Source organism: Girardinichthys multiradiatus, chromosome X (assembly GCF_021462225.1).
Source record: "Girardinichthys multiradiatus isolate DD_20200921_A chromosome X, DD_fGirMul_XY1, whole genome shotgun sequence".
Lineage (NCBI taxonomy): Eukaryota > Metazoa > Chordata > Actinopteri > Cyprinodontiformes > Goodeidae > Girardinichthys > Girardinichthys multiradiatus.
The window spans coordinates 38,751,584-38,767,157 of NC_061817.1; the positions used below are offsets into that span (position 1 = coordinate 38,751,584).

General features: G+C 40.6%; 2 protein-coding genes across 3 annotated transcripts; both read right to left on the reverse strand.

Moving 5' to 3' along the window:
- Nucleotides 1-6,093: 6,093 nt before the first annotated feature.
- LOC124863466 lies at nt 6,094-11,011 on the reverse strand. Of its 2 annotated transcripts, XM_047357844.1 has the most exons (4): nt 10,834-11,011; nt 10,354-10,432; nt 8,014-8,100; nt 6,094-7,860 (listed from the first exon to the last, which is right to left on the reverse strand). In XM_047357844.1, the coding sequence occupies exons 2-4, from the start codon at nt 10,428-10,430 to the stop codon at nt 6,993-6,995; spliced, it is 1,032 nt and encodes a 343-aa protein (XP_047213800.1). In that variant the 5' UTR covers nt 10,431-10,432; nt 10,834-11,011; the 3' UTR covers nt 6,094-6,992. The 2 variants fall into 2 exon arrangements, 1 of the variants encoding a protein (XP_047213800.1); XR_007037138.1 differs by lacking the exons at nt 6,094-7,860; nt 8,014-8,100 and adding an exon at nt 9,734-10,016.
- Nucleotides 11,012-13,106: 2,095 nt separating this feature from the next.
- LOC124862391 lies at nt 13,107-15,539 on the reverse strand. Its single transcript, XM_047356275.1, has 2 exons — nt 15,401-15,539; nt 13,107-14,964 (listed from the first exon to the last, which is right to left on the reverse strand). The coding sequence occupies exon 2, from the start codon at nt 14,960-14,962 to the stop codon at nt 13,451-13,453; it is 1,512 nt and encodes a 503-aa protein (XP_047212231.1). The 5' UTR covers nt 14,963-14,964; nt 15,401-15,539; the 3' UTR covers nt 13,107-13,450.
- Between the last annotated feature and the right edge of the window lie 35 nt (nt 15,540-15,574).

Here is a 15,574-nt window from a genome sequence, read left to right on the forward strand (position 1 = left end):
TATGTTGTTGAACATGAGAAGGTTCACTTCTATTATAGGTTTGTAGGATGTATCTGGCACAGATTGGCTTGAACCTGTGAAGGGTGCAATAAAAGATCATGGCATATAAAGCAAAGTGTGCTGCCTGGTCTCAGTCAAAGGTCATAGGTCCTCCATGAGATAATGACCCAGAACAAAAAGCTAAAACTAAACTTACTCTTGTGTTTTAACTGAAACATGGAGTGGGAAGAAGTGACCTGTCAAACCTGAGAAAGCTGGAGCAGTTTACTAATGAGATGTGAGCCAAAATACCTGCTCCAGCTGCTGAAATCTCATGTTTGCAACATGCTGCAGATCTATAAGTCTGTTGTGAGAGTGTAATCTGTTTTGCCATCATCTGCTGAGGAAGCAGCATCAGAACCAGGGACTTAAAAAAGCTCAACAAGCTGATAAAGAAGGCTGGTTCTGTTCCGAGGACTCCTCTGGAGATCATTGTGGAAAGAAGGATTCTTCATAAAATGAAAATTATGGAGAACCCTGAGCATCCTCTTCATGAGACTGTCCTACAACAACTGTGTCTTCAGTCAGAGGCTTCTTCAGATCTGCTGTAAGACGGAGCGCTACAGGAGATCCTTCCTGCTCACAGCCATCAGCATCTACAGCAGCTCTTTGAGGAAACCTGGCTTATATGAGCTGCAACAATCAATTACCCTTTGGGATTAATGAAGTATTTTTGAATTTTAATTGAAAATGACAGTAATCACTTATCAGAGGTGACTGCTTCAAAAGGTTAAGAAAATATGAAGTCATGGGAACCATCCTTTGTCTCCAAGCTACTCTCATTACAATTATTCTTTTTTTAAATACATTTATGTCTTCATTATGATTTGTTTCAAACTACTTTTGTGAGTTTCACATTATTTTCATACCCAAAACGGATATTCTTTTAGAAAATAACAGGGTACCAATTGTTTTGTCCCAATATGTACTTTTAGCCCTCACAATATCTCTGAAAAATCAATACCGTTGATTATTAAAATATCAACTTTATGAAAACAAACAAAGTAAGAGTCCGATGCCAGAGAATAAACAACTGAAATAAAAAAAAGATAGAATAGAAAAAAAAATATATATATATATATAAAAAATAGAAATAGAGTCCGTAGAGAGACTTTTCGATTCGATGTAAAAAAAAAAAAAAGAAAAAAAAGAGGGTTATTGAAGATTAAAGTAGAAAAAAAAAACTCCAGTAGCAAACGTCAATTTAAAAAAAAATAAAATAAAATCACGTCCTGTTATCGTCCAATCATATGTGGCGGTTGAGTTACGCCCATAGTCATGCGTTCGTCAAATCCTGTGCTGCGCTTCATTTCGTTCGTCCAATCAGGATTTGTGGTTGAGAAACGCCTACTTTGTCTGCAGAGACCACTACTTGGACAGGAGACTAGCAAAACTTTTTTTACCCTCTTTTCCGCTTTTTTAAAGTCACAGCTCGTAACGAACTAGGCTACAGCATCCTCTGCTGGACATTACTGGTAATATAGAATCAGCTTATAAACATAGAATGGGCATTTACAATCTATTCACACATTTTTAGCCCAGTATAGCTTATCTTTAGAAGGTAAAATATCAAAATGAAACATATTAAAAATATGAGGAGTGTTCACGTTCAACGATTGTTTTCCGTTTTACTTCCTTTAAATCAATATTTTCATTTTTGAGAATGAATTTGTTGATTTTAAATAGTTTTAAAGTTTTTAACAAAGAACATTGTGGTTTTTGTAAAGCAGCACAATGAAAAAAAAATTAAAAATTAACAATCCTCAGAAACACCAAAATATATTACTGCTTTTGATTAAAATTCTACATTTCCTCATTGTTCTGAATAGTTTAACACCAATTTGGACTGGAAAAACTTTAATGTTCTGTGATGAGGAACATGTTAAAATAAACCTGTTATCAGGCCTGTTTCAAAGCAGGGATCATAAACAGGTGCATCAATGAGGGCTGCAGAGCTACTATCCTGCAGCTTTTAGATGCATCTCTCCTCAGCACACCATTTCGAACTGAAACCCTTTAACATTCTGTGATGATCAGGAATATCTCTCCTCCAGCACACCTGAATGTCTCGTTACCGGGGCTCTGCAGAGCTGATGAGGGAACTCTGGTATTGGAGCAATGAATCCATCTAAATGCTGCAGGATTGCATTTCTGCAGGACTGGAATTAGGTACCCTCGAATAAAGATGAATCAGAATTAACTTTATGGCCAAATTTTTGAATACAGGAGGAACCAGAGATCCTATATGTTCAAAGGACGTCCTGATAGAACAAAATTCTGGCCCTACAAAACACTGGAAACAGAATCCCCACCTAACTTTAAAAGTCTTGGAGCAGAACCAACAATCCTCTGAGTTTACTCACCTTCTGCTGCCTGGGTCAGCTGGAGCCGTTCTGTTTGGGCTTCTGTTAGAACAGGAGGAATGTTTGCACAGAGATGCTGGTCCAGTTTAACATGCAGCCAACAACAACTGCTCCCTCCGAGTTCTGACCAGATTGAAAGTCCAGCAGCTGTTTGTTCCTCTGCAGCCAAGCCCAGTCAGAAGCAAAGTGGTCTCTTGCAGAGCTGCAGTGGGAGGGACTGCTCCTGATGGACAGATCCAGTTCCAGTAGGAGGGGATGATATTACAAAATAACAAGCAGAACACACTCAAATAACTTGTTCATGAAACGTAATGAAATAATTTACAGCTAAATAAAATGCTTTGATTTGGCAAGAAAGTATTTTGTTGAGTGACTTTAATCAAAATATGTTGAGCGAACAGGATGTGTTACTGTTGATAACCAATGATTAATCCAACTAGATTTCCAAGTCGAAATCTAGGGTGAAAATGAATATTGCTGAGCCAAAAAAAAAAACAGAAAGTGAGAAGAATTACCTTCAAAGAAAATAGTAATTATTCAGAAACTAAACCATTTTGAACAGAGTTGGCTAACACGAACACATTAAAAACGTAAAACGTCACCAGACGAAGCAACCCTGCCTCCCATGTTGCTCCGTATCTCCAGGAGTCTACGGAGAAAAAAGAAACAATACTGCATGAATTCAACTCACTTTGCTGATATTAATCTAAACGGAAAGTGTTAACGCCGCAGCTCTTCATGCCAACTACTTTCCTCATTCATGGTTACCCTGCTGAACCGTTTTACACAAACTAGCAAAAAACAAACACTTAAACTAAAAAAAAAAACACACAAAGGCTACAAAAACAAAGGCACTAATGTCTTCCAATAAAAAAAAGTACAGATTGTGCTGCAGGAATAAACTAATAAAAGCCAACGTGGACCACATTTGTCACAAATGTGGTCCACCCTTTTTGGAGTCCTTGGAGGGGATGTTAGAGAGCACCCCTGCAGGGGACTCCTTTGTTCTGCTGGGGGACTTCAACGCTTACGGTGGTAGTGAGACCTGCAGGGGTGTGGTTGGGAGGAATGGCCCTCCCATTGTGAATCTGTTTGGTTAATGGACTTCTGTGCTCATCATGGATTGTCCATAACTAACACCATGTTCAAGCATAAGGGTGTCCATATGTGCTCTTGGCACCAGGACACCCTAGGCCGCAGTTCAATTATCGACTTTGTTGTTGTGTCATCTGATCTGCAGCCGCATGTCTTGGACACTTGGGTGAAGAGGGGAGCGGAGCTTTCCACTGACCACTACCTTGTGGTGAGCCGGGGGAGGATGCCGGTCAGACCTGGCAGACCCAAACGAATCTTGAGGGTCTACTGGGAACGCCTGGTGGAGTCTCCCATGAGGCGGAGCTTTAACTCTCACCTTCGGAAGAGCTTCAAACACGTTCCAGGGGAGGTGGGGGGCATTGAGTCTGAGTGGGCCATGTTCCGCACCTTACCGGAGATGTGGTTGCAAGGCCCTTTGTTACAGGCTGTTAGGTCCCTGTATGACCGGTGTCAGAGCTTGGTCCAGTAAGTCGGATTATTTTCCGGTGAAGGCTGGACTCTGCCAAGGTTGCCCTTTGTCACCGATTCTGTTCATAACTTTTATGGACAGAATTTCTAGGCATGACCAAGGTGTTGACGGAATCCGTTTGGTGGCTGTAGGACTGCGTCTCTGCTTTTTGAGGATGATGTGGTCCTATTGGCTTCATCAGCTCATGATCTACAGCTCTCACTGGAGCAGTTCGCAGCCGAGTGTGAAGCGGCCGGGATGAGAATCAGTGCCTCCAAGTCCGAAGTCATGGTCTTGAGCCGGAAAAGGGTAGATTGCCTTCTCAGGGGGGGAGGTCCTGCCTCAAGTGGAGGAGTTCAAGTATCTTGGGGCCTTGCTCATGAATGAAGGAAAAATGGAGTGGGAGATTGATAGATGGATTGGTGCTGGGTCAGCAGTGATGCGGGTGCTGTACCGGTCTGTCGTGGTGAAAAGAGAGCTGAGTCAAAACGTGAAGCTCTCGATTTATTGGTCGATCAACGTTCCTCCCCTCATCTATGGTCATGTGCTTTAGGTTGTGACCAAAAGAACAAGATCATGGATACAGGCAGCCGAAATGAGTTTCCTCTGCAAGGTGTCTGGGCTCTCCCTTAGAGATAGGGGGAGAAGCTCAGTCATCTGGGAGGGACTCAGAGTAGAGACGCTGCTTCTCCACGCCGAGAAGAGGCAGTTGAGGTGGCTTGGGCAGCTTGTTAGGATGCCTCCTGGACGCCTCCCTGGTGAGGTGTTCTGGGCACGTCCCACCGGGTGGAGGCCCAGAGGAAGACCCAGGACATGCTGGAGGGACTATGTTTCTCGGCTGGCCTAGGAACGCCTTGGGATTCCCCCGGATGAGCTGGCCCAAGTGGCTGGGGAGAGGGAAGTCTGGGTCTCTCTTTATAAGCTGCTAGCCCCGCTACCCGACTCCGGATAAGCGAAAGACCATGGATGGATGGATGGATGGATGGATGGAAATATAGTTTAGTGTTGTATTATTGTCCAAAGTTCAGCAGTCTGACAGCTTGTGGATAATAACTGTCCTTATGTCGTTGTGTGCATGCTGGCAGACACCTGCACCGCCTGCCAGAAGGTAGCAGACAGAAAAGGCATTCTGCCGGGTGGGTGTGGTCCTTGATGATGCTGCGTGTTTTACGCAAACACCGGCTGTGGTAAATGTCCTGGATGGGTGGAGACTGCTTTTGGCTGCTTGTATCCAAGATCTCGTTCTGTTGGTCATGACCCAAAGTTCATGACCATAGGTGATGGTAGGAACGTAGAGTGATCAGTAAATCAAGAGTTTGCCTTTTATTTCTGTCTCTCTCTTCACTGCAACAGACCGGCGCTTCAAACAGGCGTTAGCCTCATTATTTCCTTTAAACTATTTTGTGTAGCTGCATTCTCCCATAGACGAGTCAATAAGCAGAAAACTAAGCAGCAGGGTCAGAGGTCAGTCCTGCTTCAGAGAGACACTCCAAAAAACTTGGTGGTACAAAATGCTTTGGTTTCATAATAAGGTTTCACGTTCTCTATCTTTGCAATAAATGTATTCTATTAGACAATTTTCCAGATGTTTTTCAAATATCTTGATTTTTATCATCATACTTCTTTGTTGTATTTGTTCCTTTTTCTGTTTTATTTTTTATTTTTTGTTTTCTTTGTCAAGTTTATTATGCAGCAGACGGGACTGTCCAAACATGGAGAAACCCAGAAGAGAAGGTTCTGATGAACCTTGGCTAGAACATTGTCCAGTAACTGCTGACCAGTGGATTCAAAGTTTTAGCACCATGATTTTTAAATGTTTCATAACGTGTTTGTTTTGTATTATTTTTTTAATAGATTTCTCTATGACCAAACCAGTACTACTGCATAAAATCCAGTAGAATAAAATGTGACGGATTAACGTCCCACTAAGTGATGAGTCGTGTTTTATCTTGTTTGGACACATCTGACCCGTTAGAACAGCTGCACCACAGAAATAGTACAGCTTCCTGGACATGTTTCCGGTTATCAAACACATTTATTTATGTAACAAATCTAGTTATTTAAAAAAATATTATTACAATATTATTACAAAATTAGCTTACATAATTTTACATTACAATTGAGTAACAAAATGAGTAATAGGTTACAAAAAACACACAAGATGGAAGGCAAAATGGAAATAATTTTTTTTCATATAAAAAACAAGATTTTTCACTAACACTGGGAACTTTCAGGTAAAAGATAAGTTTATTTTAAAAGACAGAGCAAAGAAACAGTTATTTTCCACCCATGCTGTACCTTTGCAGGTGTGTTAATATGTTTTTGCATCAAAGGGTGAATTACTGGTCTCTGGGTTTTCATGCTAATCTCTTGCTTTATGAATTCAAATCGTCGAAGTTCAACGATTTTCAGACTGTTACTTGGTCTGATAACTTATCAGGTCTGGGTTTGTACTTCCTAAAACGTCTGGGAAGTTCATAATGTTGGAAGAGGAGTAGCAGCTATGATGAAGAAGGAAATGTAGTTCAGATATTTTATTGACATTTCAGCAAGAAACAGCCTGAAGTCCTCAGAACGTTTCACTGTCCATCCATTGCTCCATGTTTAAAGCCTCGAAACGAACCCGCTTTGGTTCTAGTCTTTATGGAAAGGATTCCCATTTAAAGATGTAAACTATGTTTTCTCCACACATTCCTGAATCAGTTCTGGTGGACCCCAAGGTTCTGGACTGAGACCAACTTAATTCTCTGTTTATGTTATTCTGGATAATATCTTGATAATATCATCAGGACAGGACATTTTTTCTTACGCTGATGAGATCCAACATTATTTAACCTGAGAAAACTAACGGTTACTGAGACTCTAAGTTTGTCTCGGAGACACAAAAGCCTGCGAGATCTTTCATTGATGGTTTCTGAATTCTGCTAAATGGAAGACTTTGTTCTTGGCTCTGTGAAGAACCAGGAGGCCTGCAGACATAATGTTTGGTTCTCACTATCATTGATGTGTTGAGAATACATGGCAGAACTCGGTGTGGTGTTTACACCTCATTTCATGGAACCCGGGCTGTTCAACTGGGCCTGACTGAACATCTCAGGAGAGTATGCCAGTCCGGTGCTGTCGATAGCACAGGCATACTGCTGGTCCAGGTAGCTTCTTTCAAGCTTCTGCCCAACAGATCTGTCGCTCAGACAGGCATCCAGGTGGACGGTGGCTTTAAACCTGGACTGGAGCAGAACCAGAGACAAGGCCAAGGTGACCACAGAGAACGGGAAGCTCTCAGCTTCTTTTCCTGGGAGGATGAAAGGGATCACGATCCGGTTTCTTCCTACAGAACCATGTTTTTTGGTGAGAGATTCAAAGCTTTTCCACACTCCATCGTCTGGTCGAAGAGGACTAACAGTGATGTTTGGGATCATCTGATCTCCAGCCTTCTTCATTGAGTTCCAGTGGTCCGGTAGATTCTTGGGTCGATGCATTTGATCAGGAACTGTACATCCATCCTTCTTGGAGCAGTAGAAGATCCTGTGCTCAGGCTTCAGTCTTCCTGAGGCGATGCCGTACGCTAGACCACAGGTGACACAGTTCCAGGGAGAATACAGAACCACGTCTCTGATGGAGGCCAGAGGCAGCAGACAGCTGGCTGGGATCATGAAGTCTCCGATTGATCCATGAGCTACAAAGGTGATGTCCACAGTGTTTCTGTGGTTCTTCTTTTCTTCCGCTACAATGTGTGTTTTCAGGAGGTTAAACATGTCCACCAACTTGGTGAAGGTGTCTGATTCTGAATTTACTCTCAGCCACGTCAGGACAGTTTGATTGGTGCAGTTTTCCACAGCAAGCTTCATCAGTCTGCTCCTTTCATCTGGGATCCTGATGCCTTCAGAGTGCTGAACTCCTCTGAGGCGTTTCCTCCTGGAGAAAGATCAACAAACTGAACATCAGCCGTCCAACCAATCATGGACCCTGAACCTATCTATGCATCGTTATTGAGGCCAGATGATCTGTATCCATCTTTTTTGGACAAGCCTATTATGGTAGATTGCCTACAGCTAAATACTATCTTACCTATGAACTCTTTGTGATCCTCCAACAGGAACTGGAAACAGTGTCCGGACAGAAGAAGCAGGGGAATCCCAGCTGAGGCGATTGTTGCTGTGACCCGATCATAAAGAAACACAAAGAAACAGATGGGTTATTGGCCCTGAACAAGTTTTTGTTTCTTTAAGACTATTATCTGCTCATTGGAGACCACCTCAAGGTGCAGCTTTCTTCACACATATGAATTAAAAACAGATCCCAGAGCACTGAGAAGAGAAAACACTTAATCATCTGACTATAGAAGCCCTAAAAATTGGTTAGTTTATCCCACATTACTGTAAGGACAGAAATACTTTTGCTTTAAAGGATTTTGTCCAGGTTATTGATACAAATGGTATATTGCTTGTGTTTAGAGGACAGGTTTCACCACACCTGACATTCATTTGAGGTTTAGTCAAGGTGACTCCTGCAGGAGACCAGTAGGGGAGTATAGAGCAGACATGACTGTTGTTTAAAGTTTCTGAACACATTGACAATCATGTCATAATTTAATAACTAACATGATATTCCAAAAGAAAGAAGCTCTGTGTAGATCAGGTTCTCTACTCTGCCCCCTTGTGGATCATTCTGGCAACACAGAATACCATGGGATAAAGATATTTGCAGTTAAATTACAAATTATTATTAAAGTAAAAAGAAAAACATCAGCAAGTGATGTATGGTGGACTTTTATTGCTCTTAATGCACCTGAAATACAATTTTACTGACTAAAATGCCTAAATTCATGAAAGTGTCTCTTAAGAAAGCATTTAGTGAGTACCAGCAGCGGTACCAGTTTATATTACTTATTAATAATCCAGAACCTGTTTGGTATTAGAGAGATGATGCTCATTTCAACATTTTACAATAGACTCTGTAATTAAGGTATTAATAGTTTTATTTGGTGAAGTAATTTTGACCAAGATGTGAACACTGTATCACATTACAAATCGATATTTATATAAAATATTAGAAGAGTATTATTATTTCCCCCAGAAAGACCAAAAGTAGAAAGAATAAAGTGATTTCTGGGATGCTGCATATGAATAAACTTGTTGGCTCTATTTGTCTCAATAACCTGGAGGTGGGGATCATGTGGGAGGGTTCACTTTTGTGGGAAAGTTTCTTGGATCTCTGTTCTCATGTAGCATCCTTAATGTAGGGGGTTTCCTCTGACAGCTGCACTGGAGATAACAAGAACATTGACTGTTCCAAGTGTTTTTCTCAGGTTGGGTGCTCTTCCTTCACAGTTAGTGTTTCACTGATGTTTGTCTGTATGTTCTTTGAGGATCACAGGAAGGCCTACGGTCAATTTGGTTTAGAAGGAGAAATTCACATCTTCCCTCCTTCAGCAGGAACATCCAACCACCTAAAACCACCTGAACTACAGCAACCAACAGCCGTACATCCCACATCTTGACCCTTGTGTTGGTATTAAAGGTACTGGCTTTAAACTAGAAGTTGAGCCTTTTCAGTGTTCCTGTTTTGAGGAGGAACCTACCTTTGAAGATCAAAGCTGTCCCAACCATCAGGATCATCTTAGGTTTCTTTAAATATGGACTTTATATTTGGCTGATTTAATGCTTCTACACTAAATGTGCAGCAGAATACACAGTTTAAATAAGCTGCAGAAACTGACTTGACTGAACTTGATCTACTTCAGATCGCCTCTCTCCTATTTACTCTGAGTCTTTTCAATTCAATTCAATTCAATTCAAAGATACTTTATTGATCCCCGAGGGGAAATTAGAATTCCAGTACAACCCATCCAAACATACATCATGACACAAGACACGCTGCCCTTTCTTCTCTCTGCAAACTCCTGATTCCCAACAGTCTATTTCTGCATCTTGCAGCAAAATCCCTGGAAAACATTTTTTGTCAAATTAATTTCTGTGCTGAATCAGATCTCTCCTGATTATTACTCTCTCGTCTGTAAACGTCAGAACTTCTTGTTTGTAACTTTCTGTCGTGGCCGTTCATCAATGAGCCTGCAGAGGGAGACAACGAGATGCATTTTGGACCGAGGTGGGACTAAATTAGAGACATTTCAAGATTTCTAAATAGTGAACAACCCAAAGCGTTTATTACACTGGAGGTACTTTCAGATGAGAACGAATTATTTTCATGTAAAAAAATATAATCTAAATATATCTTTTAATGACCAGAGGTGAATTTGAGGCATTTCATCGCTGCTTTTACACAGAGTTCATTGTTTTCATTGTTTTTTCTCTCTCTGGTGCTTTGGACCAAGTGACTGAGATGTAGACAAACCATTTAAAAGCAACATGGTTTTCACCAAGCATGAAGAAGTTTGCAGAAACTCACAGATCCTCCAGCAGCTTCTCCAGCTCCTCCATGGCAGCAGACAGCTGCACCAAACTGGGGATGAGCAGAGCACTCATGGCTGGTTTTTGATGGGAACCACAGGAAAATAACTGATTTAATACATTATAACAGCATATAATCAGGAAACATATCAGTAAATATTTAAATAATTAACAGAAACACAGATTAATGAACTGACTCCAGAGAAAATAAACTTTATACCAGTCTAACTGTAAGTTTATCTGACATTAAGGTGTTATTTTAGTGTTTTACAGTTTATTAGAGACATTACTGATCTGATGGTGTCCCTCTGCTCAGGACAACCTGCTGTCACCTGTTCTTAACATCAATAATCTGCAGACATTAATATTAATATCTTTGTCTCAATATGAGACAGGATGTGTCAACAAATATAAAATGGAAAATAATGTTTTACAGGCTGATTTTTAAAGAGAAGCTGTGATCTGGCTGCCTCCTTACCTCTCAGCTGGGTTTGAAGAGAAAACCTGGACAGAACCTGAAGAGAACCTCGAGTTACTCGTCTGTCAGAGCTTCAACTCACTTTCATTCACTCCTGCATCGATGCTTTAGTTTACTCAGACAGAAAGTAAAAGTTGTCCATGTTGTGGAAAGAACCTAAAACAGAACCTGAACTGAAAGGAAAAGATTCTAACGGGTTTGAACCAAACTTTATTTAAAGCTCTGAATAAAAAACGCCTTTATTTCTCTCAATTTTAAAACATCATGTTAAAAACAGGAAGTTAAATCATGTTTTTGTTTCTCTGTTTAACTCAGTCTGACTCAGAATAAACTGATTTTTATATCTGGTTAAATATTTGCAACAAACTGAGCAGAACATGAATGTATAATTTATTCAGAGCAACCAGAGGTCAGATAAACACTGAGGTCACACGGAGATCATCTGACCCAGAGAAGCTGCAGAACAGGTTTACATGCAAACACATGTGATGAAGGGATATATAAAAAATATTCCCACACCCTTTCAGAATAAAGGTTCCTGTAAATCAGCTGGTTTATTGTAACTGGGATACTCTTTTCTTCTCCTCTGCTATTTTGAATATTTATCTCTTTTGATGAGCTACAAGTCTTTGAGGCCTGAAGGTCTCCGTGCCATCACCCTAATCTTTATCTCTCTCCACAGCTCCATATCCTATTGCAACTGTGGCTGGGCCGCTCCAAAAACGTAAGATGTTACTTTAGGTCTACGTCTGACGGGGGCATGAATACTTCTGAGTTAAAAACTACAATGATCCAAAATGAGCCACAAGCCTGTAATCAGTTTATCTTTAGAAGTTATTAAAACGTGGAGATGATGGAGTTTTGTTGTAAAATGGGAGTTTTACTCTCTTTCCTCCCTGTGCACCACCGGGTCCGTTTCTCTCCAGTTCCGAGACCCAACCAGTAAAACCAGTAAAGTATTTACCTTGTGAAATAATGAGAAATGGTTAATTATAAAATCAAGATTTAATGCCAAAATGATCAGTGTACAGAGTATTCAACTGAACAGATACTGAGTGACATTCACCTTCGGTACCGGGCCCCCATCAGTCCATCTTAGGGATGAACCGAGAGGAACAAAGAATGGAGCGTGAGTCCTGCTTTTATCTACGCCTGTTCTTAACCTTCCTAAAGGTCATCCTCTTGTATCAGTTTATCTTTGACTATGTGTTGCATCTTATGTGAAATCAACTGTTATGTTGTGTCAGCTGTAGCAGTCAGCGGTGCTGCAGATAAGAAACAAGGGCAGATATATTTAATTAAGGCAGCAAAGAGATGATTAGAAAAAGCCACAGAATCAAACATCCAGAACAGTTCTCTTACAGAGCTTCCCTTCATTATTCTGCACCTTTTAGTCCACAGATTCATTCCAGCCATGTGAAAGTTAGGACACCCCATGAATTATTACAGCAGTCTGAGGTTCAGAAACAGACATTATATATATTTATGGCATGCGACCACATATAGAGGCTATAGTCCTCGAAGCGGCCATCCTGGGTTCGAGTCCCGGACCTGGCGACCTTTGTCAAATGTCTCCCCCCTCTCTTTGCCCCTCCTTCCTGTCTGCCTACTATACAAATAAAGGACTCTAGTGCCGAAAAAATATCTTTAAAAAAATACGGTCATTCAGACTGAATGAGAGGTAGACACAGCTCCAACATCAGCCCAGAACCGCAGGATAACCAAAGCAATGAGTCAGAACGGAGAACCAAACAGACCACTGAACCGGTTCCAGTAAAAACAGAAAAATGATTGCATGGTATGCAAGGTTTTATTAAGGATCCTCGTCACAGATTAGACAGAAGCTCTGAGCAGGAAACGCATTTGGTTGGTTAAATGAAACATGATCACAGGAGGTTCTGAGTAAATGTAGGGGATATTATGTTGTACTTCAGGATCAAGGTATTCTTCTACAGGGGCTTCTCCTGCTTCTAAAGCACGAGCACTGTCGTGTATTTTATGAATGTGAGCATGAATGGCTGAATACATGTCCATCATTTTTATTCCATCCATTTCTTTAGCACAGTTTTCTAACTTAGCTTTAACTTGATCACAGGTCACTGTTTCATCAAAAAACTCCCTGAAGGTATGTATTACCTGAACTGGTTCTTATGGTTTCCTTCAGCTTGTTTAGCTCCAGCCACACTGTTCACCCTCAGAATAAATCCTGGAAGTCTGACTGATTCTGCTGGTAGGCGGCCTTATTTAGACATGCAATGAATCAATAATCAACATCATGATGCAAAGGATTTTAATTTTAGGTGTAATTGTATTATTGTTTTTCTTCAAAGTTTGTACAGAAGCTTCAAGCAGGAAAAACATTTAAATGGAAAATGATCACATGGTTTGACAGGAAGTCAGAATCATCAGTACAACCGATCAGGGAAACAGAATATGGGTCTCTACTGTTTAGTCTTACAGTTTATTAACTAATGCACACATTTGAGGGAAGTGGAAAAACACAACTAGCATGATTCATAAAATAAGTTGGAACATATGTTGGAATAAAGTCAGATTCAGTTTAAAGAGCTTCATTGGCAGAGCTTATTTGAGATGGAAACCAAAGATTGTGGATCTTTCACACTTTGGGCATTCCTACTCTGATGGCATTCGTGAATTCTTTCAGGCTAATTTCACATCTTGAACCCATGTAGTCTTTATTACATTGACACACTGCCTTCTGGACATTTGGTAAAGTAACACATTTGCCTTTTTCTGTTCCGCCACAGTTCACATTTTTACACGGATTATCCTTCTTCAGGTCCTCATCGCTTCGGATCAGAACTCTAAAGTGTCCACCAGTTTGAATATTGTATTTTTTGCAGTCTCCTGTATAAATGTACGGCGGTGTGGACCGACCTGCATCAATAAACTCATCTTGCTCTACTTCAGCGCTATCATGGCTTTTACTGACATATGCATGAACAGCTGTATAATAGTCAGAGAGAGGTTTTCCATTGATCTGTGGGCATTTGTTGAGCGATTCTATAATTTTTTTACAATCAGTAATTTTAGAAAGGCAACTTTGAATTTTGCCCTTTATGACCTGTTCTGCCATGACGTGGTTCCCCTTCATCTGTTTGGCCACAGCAACGCTCACTTCCCCCTTGGTTACCTCTGTAAACCCTGCCAAATAATGCCTGTTGAGGAACTTATTGTAGAATCTTGAATATTTAGAGTGTCTGGTGATGAAGGCAACAACAATCCAGTCGTAGTTGCTGTACGTTTTCTCCAAAAACTTCTTGATATCTTTAGCCAGCTTCTGGCGGTCCTGGTTTTCATCAATCAGGTCGATTACGTCCTTAATTATGTACTTCTCAGGCTTTAAAATGCAGAACCTGTGGATCTCAGACATGACTGATATCACTTCAAAGGTCATCTGAGCTATTTCTTCTGCTTTGTTGACCCCATGGAGACTGTAGTAGAAGAGACTGACGGTGTTGCTCATAATCATAAGCTCTGTTATCAGCTGTCCAAAGTCTTTGACGGCCTTTTCATGACACCTGACGTGGTCTGTGAAAAGCGTCTTAAAGTCGGTGATGAAAGAAGGTTGCTGTGTTGTCAGTAACATGTGCAGCTTATCAGGGGAGAACGCCAGGTTTGAATGAAGTTTTTTGAACAGATTCATATATTGCTCTTTATTCTTTGAAACAGAACAGGGGCTTTTACACTTAGCTGACAGCTCATTTAAATTTTTCCAAGCTAACTTGATATTAGACTCAGCTTCCTGGTACGGACCGCTGGCCCAGGTGTTCCACGTCATTGTTATTAGTTGATTATCAAGCTTTTCGTGTAGCTTTTTGAACTCAGCTTTAACAAGACTAATAATTTTTTCTCCATCTCCTCGTCCTCCTAACAATAGTTTAATAAAAGCACTTAAAAAAGGTCCAGCATCAGGTATGAGTGCAATAAAAGGTTCTACCTTATTTAGTAATGTCTTAGTGTCCTTTCCTATGGCAACAATATTTTTATTTGCTCTCTTCAGCAGTAAATGATGCTCTTTGTGTTTGGAGGCTTGAGGATCACTTTGGCTGGAGATCAGGAAGGAAACCAACATCAGCAGCAACATAACCAGACCAGAGGACGCCATGACTGAGAGAAAATACAGAAACATTCAATTAGACTGTTGAGAACATTAAGAGTTAAACTTGTAACTGATCTACTAGATGTAAAATCTGATCTTCGCATAAGAAAAACATAAAGAATAAATCAACAAATGAAAAAAAAAAAAAGATAAACAGTTGCTGCAGAGAAGACACTGAAGAACATCTGTCCCAGATGTTCCTGTTCTGTCCTTCAGCAGGACGGGAGGCACATTAAATCTAAAACTGCATGAAGCTTGCATTGAAATAATTTTAGTCAGTAAATAATTGATGACCCAATTATCTCCGTTGTGTCTGATAGCATTACAATTATTTTCAAATCAACCTTTTTCTTGACCCATAATTGTTTGCTGGTTCAGTCTGAACACAGAACAATACCTAAAAACTAAGAGCTGAGCTTTTGAAATGAAGAGTTCTAGACCGACCTGTAGAGGAGTTCTGGAGATCTGGTTCAGTTTCTGCGGATCAACGGATATACCAACAACGACTCCAGCTGCAGACTGAAGGAGGTCGCTCACAGGCATGTTCATATAGGGACAATATCTAGGTTCACTCCCCATTCCTAATTTGCTTCTCCATCTTTGGTCTGATGTCAAAAA